The sequence below is a fragment of the Oratosquilla oratoria genome, chromosome 30 (assembly GCF_046742065.1).
Source record: "Oratosquilla oratoria isolate Oo_2021 chromosome 30, ASM4674206v1, whole genome shotgun sequence".
Lineage (NCBI taxonomy): Eukaryota > Metazoa > Arthropoda > Malacostraca > Stomatopoda > Squillidae > Oratosquilla > Oratosquilla oratoria.
The window spans coordinates 51,398,234-51,416,097 of record NC_134806.1 but is presented as its reverse complement, the minus strand read 5'-3'; the positions used below and the strand labels follow the sequence as shown (position 1 = coordinate 51,416,097).

Genomic DNA, 17,864 nt, shown 5'->3' with positions numbered 1-17,864 from the left:
GCCAAAACTATACAAGATTTTAAGAATAAACTGGATGCGGAAAGATACGAAAATGGGTCACTACGAGCATAGCTCTCATCCCGTAAAATACAACTAGGTAAAAATACAGCAGGATCCAACAACTGGAGCTGTGTTTAACCCTACCACTTCATTACATGGTGAAAGAAACAGCCACACACATACATACACACACACACACACACATCACTCATTCTTGGTCTTTCCCCAAGTTCACTCCATCCACCTCTGCTTTCCACACACCACTGCCAGGCCTCGCTGTGGAGGTGCTGCGTCTTGCTTCTGACTTGAGCAGTGAACGGGGGACAGTTACGACCCTTCATCGACAAGGAGCTAAAATAAAAGGGACAACAAATGGGTTTGGATAGGTGTATGGCTTGGCTGGGCCACCCCACTTACGAGGGGGAAAGAGCCTTTGGTATATGCATGTATGTACAGCAACACTTACAGATCAATCCATTACCCTGGTTGCTCTTGCAAAAGACCTATGGCCTTCAGGAAACTGGCAACAGCCTCCAGGCAGGACTGACCATAAGCCACTTAGAGAAGAGATATTGTGTTGTTGTCTAGGGATTGTTAATGTGGGGCATAGCAGAATGAGGCGTTCTATGCCTTGTGTTATGGTTGCCTCTGGGGCAGTTTTAACCTGTGGCCATGCCTATTCTGTATTGGTACTGTCTTAATGATAATTGACAGACACTTACAGACCAGTCACACATCATTCTAATCTCTGAAGTAGAACACTGATAATCTTTTTTATCTTTTACTATCCCTGCTTTCTAGGTCCCTCCTTTGCCACCTTGTTTTCTTTCACTTTTTGAGACAACGCTGTTGCCAAGGACAGAAACACTGGTGAACTGTCAGTGACAAAACACAAACTTACCTAATTGATTGAACAGATTTGCAACGGTTGTGTTGGTCACAGGAAGAGTGGGCGAATGTGGAGGTTGAAGGGCCTGTCGATCACCAGCTCCTATACTAAACCGCACCTGAAAACATAAGAACATAAGAATGAAGGAGACTGCAAAAGACCATAAGGCCTACACTAGACAGTTCCATGTCCATTACCACCTGTCATCCCCATCCATAAAGTTGTCTAACCTTTTCTTAAAATAACCAATTATTTCATCGATTGCTAACTAGACAATTACTAAGTCTATTCCATTTGTTTACCACTCTATTGGTAAACCATTTCTTACCTATTTCCTTCTTAAATCTAAATTTGTCCAATTTAAATCCATTACTGCAAGTCCTACCCTGTTGTCTTAATATGACGACCTTGTCTGCATCCCCCTTGTTCCACTTCAAGACCCCCTATTAGATCATCCCAGAGTGTAAATCAAGGTGCCTAAGCCCGTTCTCATAAACAAATAATACTCAAACATCACGCGCAGTTAAGTGCATGTATAATAAAATCCTACATTCGAGACACACAAGAATTCAAAATGAGTATTACCTGTGGTCCTCCTGGTGGAGGTGCTTGCACGTAACCAACAATATTTCCTATTAAGGTCTCCATGCTCACCCCTAGCCCTTCCATGTACACGGTGTAGATTATCCCTAAACAATTCTGTAGAAGAAAAATAGAATAAATAAATAAACAACAGGTGTATAACTCCAAAGGAATAATTTTCAACTTGCTAAAGAATTAGCTCTGCTGAATTATCATATAGAATTTTATTTATATTAAATGATCACTAAACACATATTTTCAAAAGAACACTTTTTACATACATATACCAAGGGCTTTTTTCCCCCTTACAAGAGAGGTAGCCAAAGTTGAAGAACATTTTTTAACTCAATAAAAAACAAATTCTGCTGAATAACCACACAATATCTTATTTATATTAACTGACCACTTCCTTAAAGTCCAATAATCAATTATTAAACTTGTATAAACAGTTTTAGTGTACAGGTATAGCACTTACCCTAAACGTTTCATAATAGTCGAGGGTAGAGATGAGAACAAGGCACTTTGGCGCGTACATGATCGAATGGTGTGTGATGAAGGGCACGGGAGGCCCGACCCCGTCCACACCACCATTACCAATATCTAAGCTGTCTTCCTCCTACAGATAATAAAAAGAAAACGAGGTTGTGAAGCAATCATCACCCTTGTCCCTTGTAGAAGTCACCAGTAATAGTCCGATTCAAATGGAGGTCTATGTGCGACTCACAACGAAGACCAACACGTCACTCGACACTTACAAAAAGTCAAAACAAAATAATCATGACTTTTTTTGGATTCCTGAACTGCTATATAAGATAATACATATATCCATTATAAAAATTCATATCCACTTTTATAAACGAGTTGCTGCAACAAATGCCTTGACGTTTATGAATAAATACAATGTCATTGCAGCACCTTCCATTAAATTTCAGACACCTAAAGCTAATTAGATATATACATAAGAACTAAGCAGATATAGTTTTTATTTTTGTTCTATGAATTTTTTTTACACAAAGACAACTACTACTACTAAAGTACTCACCAATGAAATATAAATAGTATTTGTGTAACTCTAAATATATCACTGGGCAGGTTCGAATATCCACAATAAAGAACAAGTATAGTCCTTCTTCAGGAACCTACCTCATCTGTGGGTTTTGTGGGTGTGATGGACACCGCTTCATTGAAGCAAAGCACCGCACAGTAGTGTCGATTGGCGTCCATGTCTGTGAGGACCGACACGAAGAACTTTGGTTCTTGCCTCTCAGTTGATAGAGCCCATCCTTGGGGCTGGCAGAACTGAGGAAAAGTGATCAAGAAATATTGACACAACAATAGAAAGGAAGGAAATTTGATAGAGAATAAATGAATCAGTTAATTAAAAAATCAACAGTCAACATTTTTCATGAGAGATGAACAACCAATGATAATGTATACCTATGGGATGTGGGGTTATATTGAAAAACCATTAATAACTGATAGCATAAAATCTGACTGCTCAACATCACAATATAGGTGTATATAAAAGTTATACAAAATACTACCACCAACTAAGTTCAATAACTGTATGTATATAAAACACTGTCCTTCAATTTTAATCCATCCTTGTATGTGTATATATATATATATATTGGAGTAATGCGGCAAAATATTTTCTTTAAGGCATATTGAATTGCATGCAACAGCAAATTGAGCTCTGATGAGTTTCCCATGAAGAGTTCCAAGTCTTCTGAAGATCTCTCTTCATCGGAAACTCATCAGAGCTCAATTTGCTGTTGCATACAATTCAATATGCCTTAAAGAAAATATATACATATATATATATATATATATAAATGTAAATAAACTTACAAGCTCCAGCCCCTCAATAAATGGTGCGTCTGTCCAGTCATGCTGTGGGAAGCGTTGAATGATCCTACCACTACCAATACCATTTCCTGAAAAAAGAATGCATGTGCGATATTAATATAATCTTTCTTTTCTTTTTTCTCTAAACAGCAATTACTTGCATAGTCAGGTTAAGTGGAAGCTCCCACCCTTTCACTCGCATCCCTCTCTCTGCTTCTTGATTGAACCGTGGGAAAAAATTGCACTGTATCTTTTTCCCAGCAATAATACCTGTTCATTTCATATGCATCCTTCTTGTGGTACAATCACTGCCTTAGTATGTTCTTCCCAACCCTCTATGTCACACACGCATTTCTCCTTTTTCAATATCCTGATCTCAAGCCCTTATGAGATTAATGACTCTGATGTCTTGGGTCTCTTGTAGTAAACCCACAGTTCCCAGTCCTTATGGGAATGTTGAGCAAGCGAAAATGTGCATGACTAATATATAAATGTGTACATCTAAAACTCACGACTTAGTAGTGTGTCTGCAAGGTCTCTTGTTATACATAGATGTCTTTATCTTGTTGATTTTTTATGAATCTTTATTTCTTCGTCTTTTCTCTTGAAATATTCAATGAAACACCCCCAATGTTTTTACCTACATGTTACAAGGTAGAACAAAAAAATAAATAAAATAGAATAAAATAAAATATATAAAAACAAAAACAAACAATAACAGTTATATGCAAATAAACAAATAAATGTCTCCAGATTGCAGACAGAACAAAAGATTTTAGTACTTTACTGCACATTATACCTATACCCTTTTTTCATATACAGATAATGGACTTTACTTACTGTGACAAACAACCCTTCATAATAAAACATTTCACATTTCACACCCATAATAAAGAAATACAGGATGATGAAACAAGATGAAACAATCTTCCTTGTACATCACTACACAAACAAAAACACATTAACACCAGGTCACCTGCCTAAGCGAACCAATTACTGCCAGAATATCCCAACACCAAAAAAAGAACCTTTAATATTTCACAGATACATTTGACAGCAAGAAATGGCTTGTGTAAAGAGCTTCTGGCAGAAAACTGCCTTGCTGTAGCCAAAGCCGGAACCTTTGCACTGACCAGACCAACTAAGCACATGACAATCCCCAATAGTCTTTGGGAGAATGAATTCAAATCTATATAGAAGATGAGTACCAACCTTAATATACTGTAAACCCTCGATAAACCAGATATCAGATATAAACAAAAAATCTGACCGGACAAACTCTCGCTATAAAGGATTTTCATTCGTTATAGCAAGGGAACCTTGGTTATAACGAATCTTTGGATATAACAACAGACCCCTGTCCCTATATCATCTGTTATATCAAGAGTTTACTGTAATTTCTAATCCTAGTAATTTCTAATACCAGACAAACTTCAGGATATAACGGATCTGTCTGGTATTTCCATCAGATATAACAGATCCTCAGTTACGATGGGTCTTTGGATATAACGACAGACCCCTGTCCCCATATCATCCGTTATATTGAAGGTCTACTGTACATCAGTGGCACAAGCAATTATAATCCTCCTTGCCATACTGAAAAGGTAACACTGATGAAGCACAGTGACTGTAGTAAAACTATAGTCCAGTAATCACCCCACATCTGAACTAATTGGGCTACAGGGTGTTTGGATTTGAGGAGTATTCAGATACACAGGGTAAAATCATTTCTCCCTCATCCCTAGTCTCCACTCTGCCACACAAGTGCTAAATATTCAATTCTGAAGGAATGAAAGTGGTGTACAATACACACAGATCATGTAATTATGATTAAACTCAGTAAAGGCAACTTGGATATGTGAAGATTGCTATCCCGATTTGAAAGGAATTGAGACCGATGACAGGCACATCTAGGTCTCTTAATCCAACACTTGCCAACAGCCACTTGTGAATGTTTAGGCCCAGGACATCAACCCACTTCTGGAACTGGCCCAGGATATAAAACATCACCAATTCCTGAAATGGGTTTATGTCTTGGTCCCAAACATCAGCACAAGTGGTGGTTGGCAAGTGTCGGATTAAGAGACCTAGGGGTACTTGTATGTGAAGGTCCTGTGGGAGAGATATCAGAGAGAATTATCTCCCTCATGCCTGTCTTCTAAAACTTTATTTCCATCTAGATATACAGCCTCGAGGGGCCAGTCTTCTGTCCTCAGACTGAGCCCAGGATCTCCCTCAACTTCAAATGTATTTCATTTACTTTTTCACCCACAAAGTGACAATTGGCATCAACTCCCCTCCTGCTACTTCTTACCCACAATAAAGTATCAATCCCACAGTAACAGATTACAGATAGTCCAATATTACTTCCCAGAGACTTATGGGAGAGCTTGAGGACCAATGCCAACCACCATGGGGCTGTACTTTTCCACTCAATGAAAATCAAGACCACAATTATGATGATTACAAAAGGAATTACTCATAATAAGTTTCACCTATCAAATGAATAGTACATGGTTGAAGAAAAGTCTGGTAAGAGCCAGAATAGACAGATCATCAACTCCCCTAATCAATCAATCTGCTGCCATAGGTCTCTTGATGGAGACCCATGGCTCCAGGTAGCTCTGGCCACTGGACGTGTCCGTAAATCACTCGGGGCTAAAGATACTACATTGTAGTCTGGGGACTGTTGGTGTGAGGCATTATAGGATGAGGTGTTCAGTGTCTTTTGTGTGGTGGTTGCATCTAGGGCAGTTTGATTCCGTGACCAGTAGCTCCCCTTTCTCATATGGGAAGTGGCTGATGTTGAGCCCTTCTTGAATCAATCCAAACATCACCTCTGCAAGGTAACTACTCTCAAGATGAGCAAAACCTACACTGACATGCCTACATAACCCTACACAAAAAAACATACACTCAATCCTCCGTTTCATGGACCCCAATGCAATGGATCCTTGATTTAGTGGACAAAAAATCCCATCCATTATAAAGTCAGATGATGGCCCAATTGTCCATTGCTGTGTACAGTTGTCTGATCCAAATCATTCATCCTTTGTTGCACAATACTTTATAGTGATAAAGCAACCCATACCTGTACAATGCTGCCCAAGAATTTTTTTTATTCATGTTCTTTTACTTCATATTTATCTGTTGTATGTATTAAAACTAATCAATAATACAATATTACCATATTATTTTCAGGCAGAGTAAATGAAACCAATAAATGCATACCATACCAAGATGCCAACAATGGTCATTTGTCTGTTATTTGCCGATCTGGTCCATCCATTGTATTTACATAGGGAGGAGTGGACCGGTCCTTGCACACATTTGTCCGTTAAATGGAGGGTCAAGTGTACCAATGAAGGAAGTGGATAAAGTCCACACAGGTCTCGATCCAAAATCATTCACGAAGAAACTACGGGCAAAACCAGTCGGAAATAAACTCAAGACAAAGACCCGAACCTTCTTCATCCACTTTCCTCAACTTGTTGTGAAGTCTCAATAACAAAACTGCTCTAGATGCAACCGCAGCACATAAGATCCAAGCCACTTTATACTACACTGTACTACACACATTCTTTCCAGACATGGACACAAAATCTCTTCAATGAGTGACACGTAACCATAGCCAGTTTCATGAGAACCACAGTTCTCCTGCAAAAGAAATGGAGCAACAGACGATTAATCAAATTAACCCATGAGAATGGCAGCCATACAAAATGCTCTACAGCTAGACGATCCTGTTCACCTTCTGGGTGATGTCTTTGCATCCTAACGGCTAAACAATTGTACCAAGTGAAACATTAAGTTACAAAGAACAGTTCCATTTATGCATGACTAAGTTAATCAGCATACTGTTAATACTCAACTGCCCATGTTTGCCAAGGTGGCTGACCAGATACAGCAACTACTGGGTGATTTACAACCAGAACACTTTGGATTCAAAGCAAATTGCTGTTTAAATTTGGTAGGAAAAAAATAACAATAATAATGAAAACTAATAGATATAATAGAAATACAGTATGACCTAGTTTCATAAATAGAAATCAAAAGCATAACCACCTTTCTCTTCAACATAGGATCAAGTTAATAAATCCCTTATTACAGGGATGAATGAATCAAATCACCTCTTAACAACCACAAATAAAGCATATTCAGTACAAAAGTAATCAAACAAGCCCTGCTTGCCAAAGGACTGTCATACACACACACACACACACACACACACACACACACACACACACGCACGCACACACACACACATATATATATATATATATATGTGTGTGTGTGTATATATATGTATATATATGTATATATATATGTGCATATATGTATATATATATATATATATATATATATATATATACACATGTATATATGTATATATATTATATATACATGTATATATGTATATATATATTATATATATATATACATATACGTATATATATATATATATATATATATATATATATATATGTATATATATATTTTTTTTTTTACTCCTCAAGCCTAGCACCTGAAACCTGAGGATTAGATATAAATAAACATATACAAAACCCCACTGAGGTTCCAAACATATCACAGCTAAGACTACGGTTCTCTGAACACAGCAAGGTCACAAGAAATTAACGACCATGTCTTCTGGTTACCAACTTGCTATTTGTAGCTCTCATGTTTTCTATTGATATGGCTATTTTGTTCATCTACGTCTTGTTTGGGGATAGACAAACCTATATGCTCAACAGCTACATGCATAATGGGATAAATTCCCTGGGCCTTCTATTACTAGATTTAGAAAATGTTACCACAAATTCTGATTACATTAGAGCCATCATATGTCTCTGATCTGTTGCCATCTTTTACCAACCAAATGGTGCCAAGCATTACAAAGAATATCAGATACAACTTATCTTTTATTGATGAATTATTCAAATGCAACACTCAGTCAGAGTCTGCTAAAAAATCTACAATACATTCATAACTAGAATCACCCTAGCCCTCAATTTAAGTAAGTATTTAAATGACCCAACTAGAATATACAACATTGAAGATGAATTACTTTTGTGCTGCCTTGTCTTTGAGCCTCAAATTATCAAACACCACATTTATCAACCTATACAAGTATATAATTGATCACATGAACAAGAGAAGCAAATATAGATATTTCAATATCCATAGCACCAAAGTTAAACAATTTGTTTGCCAAAAAGTAATGTGGCTAAAATAATATAATGTTCACTGATGACAAACTAGTTTTAAATGAACTACCAATTATACACAATGTAATTTCAATTTGGTCCCCAGCTTGTTATTTTCCTATTTTCTTTGTCATGAAAATACTCCTCAAAATCCATCATAAATTAGGGAACAAATATATCTCTTAAACAATTGTATTGTACCACTTAAACAATTGCCCTTTTGGCAAGTGAAAGGACGTGCAAAATGTCCACAACACTACGCTAAAACACAGAATGCACCTGACGGTACCATGTCTGAAAACAATCGGTATGAGCTTATCATACACCGAGAAAGATTACTAACAAAAATCTTCAATAGAACATAACTTCGATGCAACAAGAATTACATCAATTACAGCAGAAGGTGGATGAGCTACAAAACAATAAATTCCACATTTTGCCTCTGAAGTGACACTTTTGGACAAATCATAGAGAATTCTTTTTGTTTAGAAACTAATCTAGACTCAAACAAAAATGCTTATAACAGACTGATCTAGGAGAGGTATTCAAATGAGTGAAGGACAACAATGGTGATGCAGACAAGGTCATCATATTAAGACAGCATGGCAGGACTTGTAGTAATGGATTTATATTTGACAAATCTAGATTTATAAAAGAAATAGGCAAGAACTAATTCACTGATAAGGTGGTCAATGAATGGAATAGACTTTGAAACCATGTAGCAAGTGCTGAAACTATCGGTTGTTTTAAGAAACAGTTAGATAACTTTATGGATGGGGATGATATGTGGTCATGGACATGGAACTGACTAGTGTAGGCCTTATGGTCTCTTGCAGTCTCCTCTGGGACCACTGACAGGTACCCGTTTGTGGTGATCCTGCAAGACAGCCCACAGAAATGTCCATCTTCAAAACCCTGTCAAACCTTAACCTCCATCAGGAGGTGCAACCCTGAGGGGCTGGCACTCAATCCCCACACTTGGCCCAGGATCTCCCTTTATCAGCTTCAGCTTTAGTACCATCATAACGCAGTGGTGGAGAAATGGTGATTCACCAGTACAACATAGACAATAGTACGTAGTTTCTTCCCCGAGAGATCCGATATATGGCCCAAGGACGACTGCCAGCCACTGTGGAATTGCAGCTTTTCCGCTGAACGACAATTAAGGCAACATTCATCAACTTCTCCTTTATCACCTGTATAACTCTCATTTCTTGGGCACAAAATTGGCCGCACAGGTTACTAGTAATGAAATTCAAGGTATTACATGTTTATGGCAAAATACAAAGCATTTGATACAAAGGTAGGGAACTGGGAGAAGAATGAAGAACAAGGTCACATTTGCCAGACCCTCAGAAAGAATTTGCCAAATAACCTGGTAATCTTCGAGAGTACTGCATGGCCCTAAATACAGTTTCACTAACCAGCATTGCTATCTCCATAATCAAACCATTAATCTAAAACATGTGTAAGATTTTAAAGATCCCTGTAGTAATATATACATTATTTGTCCTTCTAAAACTAGAATTAGCAAACTAAGTTATGCATTGGTGAATTGAATGGCATCAATAACAAATTTATGATCAAGACAACAAACTATCATAACTGACTTCTACCATTCTATTTATTCATTTAATGTCTATTAGACAATATTCAAGTGTCTTAGGATCAGTCTATCTGATAATAATTCATCATTATCACATTTTCCATTGGTAAAGAACAGTAAACTATGATTTCTACATCAAAATCAACCAAAGGAACATAGGAGGAGAAAACAGACTGAGTGTTATAATAAAACAATTGAAGCTCATGATGCCAGATCTTATGCACTGAATGACTACTTCCCCTCCTCATGGAAGGCCCCTTGATATTTACACAGTGGAGCTGTTAGTGTTTGGATGGTGTGAGATGAGGAACTGCAAGAGCTTACAACAGTGTCCTCTTGTTTATACTCCTTGCTTCCACCCCACCAAACAACCACCACCACCACCAAAATACCACAGTTGCCACACCCACCACCCACTTACTCCATACCATACTCCATACACTGGATAAATCTGAGATAATGGGTGATATAAACTGAGGCCCTGTTCATTTACACGTCGAGCCATGGGTGAATGTGTTCTTTGACAGACGTGTGTAAGCTAAGAATCGGAGGGCACAATCAAGTCCCCTCCCCTCAACATGTTACATCTTCATTCTTAAATACCTCTTTCTCGGAGTAACACTCACTGTCTTTTTTGTGGTCGTATCCAACGATGACAAAATAATCTGCTAGCCTGGACATGTTTGGACTCCCCTATAAGGGAAAGAAGGACAAAATCCGGTGGTAGCCAAACATCCTTCACTCACACTCAGCCATATTAGCTCACAGTGTGTTGTCAGTCGCTGAGACCAGAAATTCCCTAGACAGGCAATTCCCTTTACAGCTAGGGAATTTCTTGTTTAGGAGGGGTGATGGAACTCTGTGGTCACATAAAGGTGTGATTATAACTAACAAAGCACAATGTATTTATTAAATATGCAAACTTCTTTAATATAACAACTTTTTTTTAGAAAATGGTTTTTGTGAAGCAGTTGTATAAGTGGATATGAAAAGTCGCAACCGGTATGCTAAATATTTACTGCTGTAGAGTAAGTTATAACTATACTGATTTATCGGAAAAGTAATTTTCCTGTTCAGAAAAAGATTAGACAAATGCCGGCAAACATGAATAGCCGACTGTGAAAGGCCTGATATGGAGAAATTCCCTCTCCCCTAGGGTATTTACCCCGCGTCTGAGATCTGTGGTTAATACTTGCTTCGGCTTGCGCAGTGACTCACAGCAGTTGTTCTAATCATATATAATGGCAGCAATTGAGTTTGCTCCAACCAATATATATGATAGAATGTAATTTCAAAAATTATCAGAAATATTTACTAAGGTGAATACTTTAAGACTATATTGTGACTTACACACAAGGTCATTTGGTTGACCCTTGAGATAAACTCACCAAATGAGAGACATTGCCAGGGATTCGAACAGTGTAGATGAGGTGCCCGCCATGCTCAAATAACCACACTCGACATCCGCACCTGGGGGAACTGTGACAGAGAAAATTGAGCTTTATAGATACATGCATAGGAGAGTAAATAGGTGGTAATTTTCACTTAGACGAAGGATATATCTGCTGACTGAAACCGACAATTTTCTGGTGCAAGCCTTCAAGCGTAATACGGCAACACTCGGCGCATAGTTTCTGAATGTAAACAAACAAATATTTGTTCAGTGAGTGAAGCTTTGGCGCCAAAGAACGGAAGGCATAATTTGCGTTAGCCTTTTCTTAAGTGTCGTTCATTCATCATCTCCGAATTGCCGTTAACACCACCATACCCTTTGAAACACTAACCCGTTTTTCGACTCCTAGGCTGATTCTGGCTGTCGCTAAACGATTTTTTTATAATTTAATAATAATGATTATTAACAGGTTCATTTTACAATGAAAATACTTTGGCGATAAGATACGTGTTCAGTATAAGTCGACATACGTCCTAAATGGGTTGAAATTATGTAATTTTAAGTCATCTCAATTAGAACACCTACATCTTGGATGTACATAGTGTCTGTCTGTTCGCGTATACGGGGCGTAGCCTAGGTGTGACGTCACGTCGCGATATCCGGTTCCGAAATCATAAAGCGTCTTAGGATTACTGACGTCATGTCGAGTGATGAATTGTACAAAAAAGAGAAAATGGAAATCTATTAGTTAAAATTGTGTAATCTTTTACAGAATGTGAATTTATAGAAATATAATATCAACAAGATGACATAATGTTAAGTTCAAGGAAACGACAGGAAAAAGTAATGTGTGCGTGTGTGTAAATTCTCCAAAAAAGGACATCGATAATATAATTGGAACAGACAGTGATGACATAATTATAATTCGTTTCAAATCATACATTTCCCCCAACCCCCTCTCTCTTTCCTTTTCTCTCTTGCTCTTTATATCTTCCTTTCTTCTGCCATCCTTGTTATAACCGCCCCAGTCTCTTTCGTCACCCTCTCTATTCTCTTCATTCTCAGCCCACTTTATCTATTATACACACATGCATGTACACAATAACACACGCACACACACACGCACGCACGCACAATGAAAAAATGTTGAAAATATGATACGACCTAAACTGAAATATATTGCGGTTGTTTTGTTGACACATTTGTGAATTAATAAATCAATAGACATTGAATAAACAAAAGAGATAAAGAAGTCCTCTGACTCTGGGAGTGAAATTACAATGGACAAATAAACCCGTAGATAAAGGATGTTTGAAAAGAAATTGTATATCTTTCTATATAATTTAGCAATCGTGGAATAATTTGGATAATGTTAGAATTGACCAAAAGGAGCGCAGAGACGGAACCCCACGAGCACTGTTCTTATCCTGTACACATCTAGACAAATATCCCTAGGAAAGGAATGGAGATGGGAAAAGAGAAATATCCAGACAAATAAAAGAGCAAGAGAAGGACATAGAGTTCAGTGTGTTAGCGTGTCATTCAACTGACGACGTTATGACGTCATTCTTTCGAGATTCACAACTTTATTTCAATTATGAAATATTAGATATTTGACTATTCATTATCTATCTACTCTGTAACATTAAAACTGGTGTTTTGAAGAAAATACAAATTTCAGAATATATAGAAACGAAATCGGTTAGCAAATATTATTTCAACAAATAAAGTTTGAAAGTTTGTGATCAAATTGGTACCCTAAATCCCCAACATTTTCTTTTCCTTTCAGAGAAAATTCCTGCTGGAAGAAAAAAAATCCCCCACTCGTATCTGAAATCCTTCTTTGTTATATCGATTAAATAACGAATAACATTACGTGGCAGTAACCAGAATAGAGAACATTATTGAAATATTATTATTATTGTTATCATTATTATTATTTTTACCATTATCATTATTATTATTACTACTATTATTCTTCTTATTATTATTATTAGTATTCATATTATTATTATCATTATCATTATTATTATTCATATTATTATTATTATTATTACTATTATTATTCATATTATTATTATTATTATTACTATTATTATTATTTACGCTAGTCAGTTCTAGACAGTCTGTATCGTCCCCTTACTGAACAGCCTGATGGTCCTGCAGTGGGCCTTGAATGCAGATCATTCAACGGTTCTCCTCCCCTACCTCCCCTTCCTGGTGTGCCCTTTATATATATATATATATAAATATATATATATATATATATATATATATATATATATATATATATATATATATATATATATAGATAGATACATAGATAGGTAGTTAGCCCATAAATACTATTCGGGCCACTATTTCTAACAAAATTATACAAACGATTCCGTTTTCTATAATAGAATTACAATTCGAGTGTGTTTTTGAGTAAATGTAAATTATAGAAAAATAATAAGAATTAGAATTTTAAAGTAGAACATAATCAATGGAATTGAACACATAATTTTTCTACTACAACCAACAACAGCAACAATATAAAAACAACAACGGCAGCAAGACCCAAAATTTGATACAAAATAAAAAATATATATATCATTAATTTTCCTAATAAAAATCGTTATATAATATCAATATCCAAAATTTTTATATACTTTTTACGGGGTCACAAATCAGAATAAAACCGATACATGAAATAGAAAAATATATATGTATATTCATCGAAATGCATTTATTTACCGAAAACTCACTAACTCTCCTATCCTTTGGAGACAACATCCACGTGACTGGTCCGTGAGAGTTAGAAACTAGTCGGTTGAGGACCAATTCCTTGTATAAGAATTACAACTGTCGTCAGATGATTATATTCATATTAGGGGGAACAATCCCAGCCCCAGATTGAATATAAAGTTAAGAAATAATAATAATACATCATAATAATAATAATATTAACAATAATAATAATAATAATAATAATAATAATAGTAATAACAACAACAATAATAACAATAATAATAATAATAATAATAATAATGATAATAATAACAATAATAACCTATGCAAAACCAGGTCTGTGATGTTGCATCACCGTCCTCGACGTTCTTTCAACTCAGATTCTCCGAAATTAAGAAGTTTCGAAAGAAATGTTCCGAATATTGTTGGGCCTGCAATACTCACTTAGAATGTGATACTTTATAAGTAAGTGAAACGAGTTCTTTGCGTTTCGTTCGCCACACCAGCCCTCAGCTCAATGAAATCGATTGTCGCCAACAAAAATGAAATATCTTAAACTGTTTAAGTCCAGCGAAGAGGTTCTTAGAAATAACTTTATAGTCATTGCGTTCGATTTGACAATGTTTTTGAAGTGCTTCGTAGACAACAGTCTTATAATTCAATCATCCGCAGGGTTGAATGAAATGGTCTGGCATTTAGACAGAATAAAATATAGGAAGAGTCATCGTAACGAAAATTCAGGAGTCTATTTTGAAATATAGTAGGACATACCGGTTTTTTTTTTTTATCCCTGTGGGGTCTAATGTCGACATGAACACAACCGATTTTGGGGATTATTTACTAATCACAAGAGTTATGAAACAATAATCAACCCTAGGATTCTAACCCATGCAGCTAAAATCCCAAACATTTCTTTCGCGTGATTTGTCACTTCACCCAAGAGACAGACTGCAACCAGTCCCCGCCATGAAAGCTTACGTCCTTGGCAACCATCACGTCATGTCGTCGACTGCTGCGGCGTTGGTTGGGCCGACACACACCCCTATTTAACACATCAGTCTGTGAGCTATGCAGCCATTTACATGTCTCCCTCTCCCCCCTTCCTTTTTCCTGTAACCTAGTTTGACTCCATTTACGCTCATGTAAAGCGGCAAGCTCCAGGAATGCAGGCAGAATTCAATACATTTTTTCGCGGGAACTAATTTAGGTGACATTGTTTTGTCGAACATATAATATTAGTCTCGAGGTGTAAAAATTCACTATTCACAGTTACTTTTTCACGTTATCTCTATTGTTATGCAATGTTTTGTATTTTATATTATTGTAAAATATTTATCGCAAAAAGTGATACAATTCATTACAGCTATTTGACCGTGGAAATTTGAAAAAAAAGGAAACTAAATTTTAATTGAGACAGTCCGAACATACAAGGCTTAGGGGACGGTATTGACCCTTAACATCTGTTCATTGTCGGAAGTACACAGGTGTGATACAAGTGTCTGGGTAGTGGCGTGACAGATGCAGCCAGAAAGGCAACTCTGACACCTGTCGTATATCGTGGGAAACAATGTCACCGTCATTTTCTCTCTCTCTCTCTCTCTCCCTCTCTCTCTTAAATTGCATCCCTCAGTTACGATCAGAAATCTATTGTACTCCATGACTGAAATAAATAGATAAATTAACGTTAAATTATGACAACCTGTAAAATTTCTAAGTCAGGTTTTAATCTACCGAAAACATAAATCTTCGAATCATTGGGATAAATGAAAAAGTGAGACGAAAGAGAAAAAATATTTCACATAAATTTGTTTTTACAAAATGCGAGCAAATGCCGATACCCCTGAAAGGCGCGCGCGGCATAACTGCTTGAAAACCGATGTAACAGATTTTTATATTTTAGGTTTTACTCACGTGTCAAAATTATTTGTATATCCACACCCTACGCACATTTATCATTGTTGACAAATGTAGAAATCAGAGAAAATACACAGAAGTAGCTAAAACCTGCTAGACTGATTAACCTAATGAATTAGAGAAGTTAGCAACACGACACAAAATGAAAAATAAAACTCGCATATATATATATATATATATATATATATATATATATATATATATATATACATATATATACATATATATATATATATATATATATTAGTGAAGCGTGGCAGGAGATTCTCTTTCAAGCATATTCTATTGGAAACGAAGATGGAAATTAATTCCTAATTAATTTGCTGTCGTTATCCTTCCACATTGATCAACTATATAATCTCCACCCAACTACACTCAATAGTACAATTTCCCGCCCTCCACTGATCGACTGTAGAATCTCCACCTCGGCTTAGGTTAGATTAAATTAGGAAAGGTTATGCATCACGAGCCATGATCAACTGAAGAATGTCCACCGCAGCAACACTCAATTGTACAATTTCCATCCCAAACAAGTGTGTGTGTGTGTGTGTGTGTGTGTGTGTGTGTGTGAGAGAGAGAGAGAGAGAGAGAGTGTGTGTGTGTGTGTTGTGTACGTTGCAGGTGGTATTCTACAAATGATCATACAAAAAATATATATATATATATATGTGTGTGTGTGTGTGTGTGTGTATATATATATATATATATATATATGTATATATATATATATATATATATATATATATATATATATATATACACACACACATATTATGTATATATTGCATTCAAGATGCAAAGCAAGCACAGAAAACGCAGAGCCCTGCGACAAATCTACCGAGAGGAGTTGGGAGAGTTGGAAACGACGCGGGAAGCACAAAGAGTCGCCAAGAGGGAGTGAAGGAGGCTGAAAGACTCCAATTATTGAAGTCACAGAATTCAGGGACGCGCAGCAGCAGCAGCAGCAGCAGGAGGAGGGGAGGCGAGGTAAGAGGAGGTAGTGCCCAAGGAGCCAGAGATCACTTAGAGGTAGTGAGACGTGAGATAGTGATGGGGAGAGGGGAAATATATGCAGAAATACAAACGACACGACCCTAAAATATTTTGTTTTGGTAAAAGAAAACCCAAAAATAAATTTGAGTATATGTCATTATTTATTTGTTTATTTCTTATTTACTTATTTATTTACTTGTCTATTTATGTATTTATTTATTAACTTATTTATATATCTTTTTTTAGGTATAATATAAGAAGTAATGTCGTGGGCAGGAGGGAAGAATAGAGGCAAGTACTTATTTAGGAAGTCTGGGCGTGGTGCGAGGGAGGCAGTAGAGGTAGAAGGAGGAAGTAGGAAGCGGAAGGAAAGAGGTAATGAGAATACTAGGAGGGAGAGGACAAACTAGAGGCAAGCAAAGAGATACCAATGCAGTGACCTCCAATCAGATAATTTACTTGTCAGAAGTTCTGGTAGAATTACCACGCCCAACTTGATAGTTTATATTCAGAATATCTTCCTTTCTCGTAATATTTCTCAGTACTATGAGACTTTATACTTGAGTCTTTGAGGAAGGCAACCAGTGAGTTGCTCCTGGACATCACAAGACCTCTGCATGCAACTGCGTTAGTGCTAGATGATGCAACTTAACTTACCCGGCAAGTATTGACATTAGTGTTGTTTGGGGGCAAGTTGACTAA

At 36.6% G+C, this 17,864-nt stretch overlaps 1 protein-coding gene across 4 annotated transcripts in view; it reads right to left on the bottom strand.

Moving 5' to 3' along the window:
• Sbf (SET domain binding factor) overlaps positions 1-10,895 on the bottom strand; it is an 88,674-nt gene extending 77,779 nt beyond the window's left edge. For all 4 annotated transcript variants that reach the window (XM_076213046.1, XM_076213048.1, XM_076213049.1 and 1 more), the window contains exons 1-6: positions 10,759-10,895; positions 3,323-3,408; positions 2,615-2,770; positions 1,947-2,087; positions 1,475-1,588; positions 902-1,007 (exon numbers count right to left, since the gene is read on the bottom strand). In XM_076213046.1, coding sequence (XP_076069161.1) covers positions 902-1,007; positions 1,475-1,588; positions 1,947-2,087; positions 2,615-2,770; positions 3,323-3,408; positions 10,759-10,813 — 658 coding nt within the window. In that variant the 5' untranslated portion in view covers positions 10,814-10,895. The remainder of the gene's footprint in view (positions 1-901; positions 1,008-1,474; positions 1,589-1,946; positions 2,088-2,614; positions 2,771-3,322; positions 3,409-10,758) is intronic.
• Positions 10,896-17,864: the final 6,969 nt, after the last annotated feature.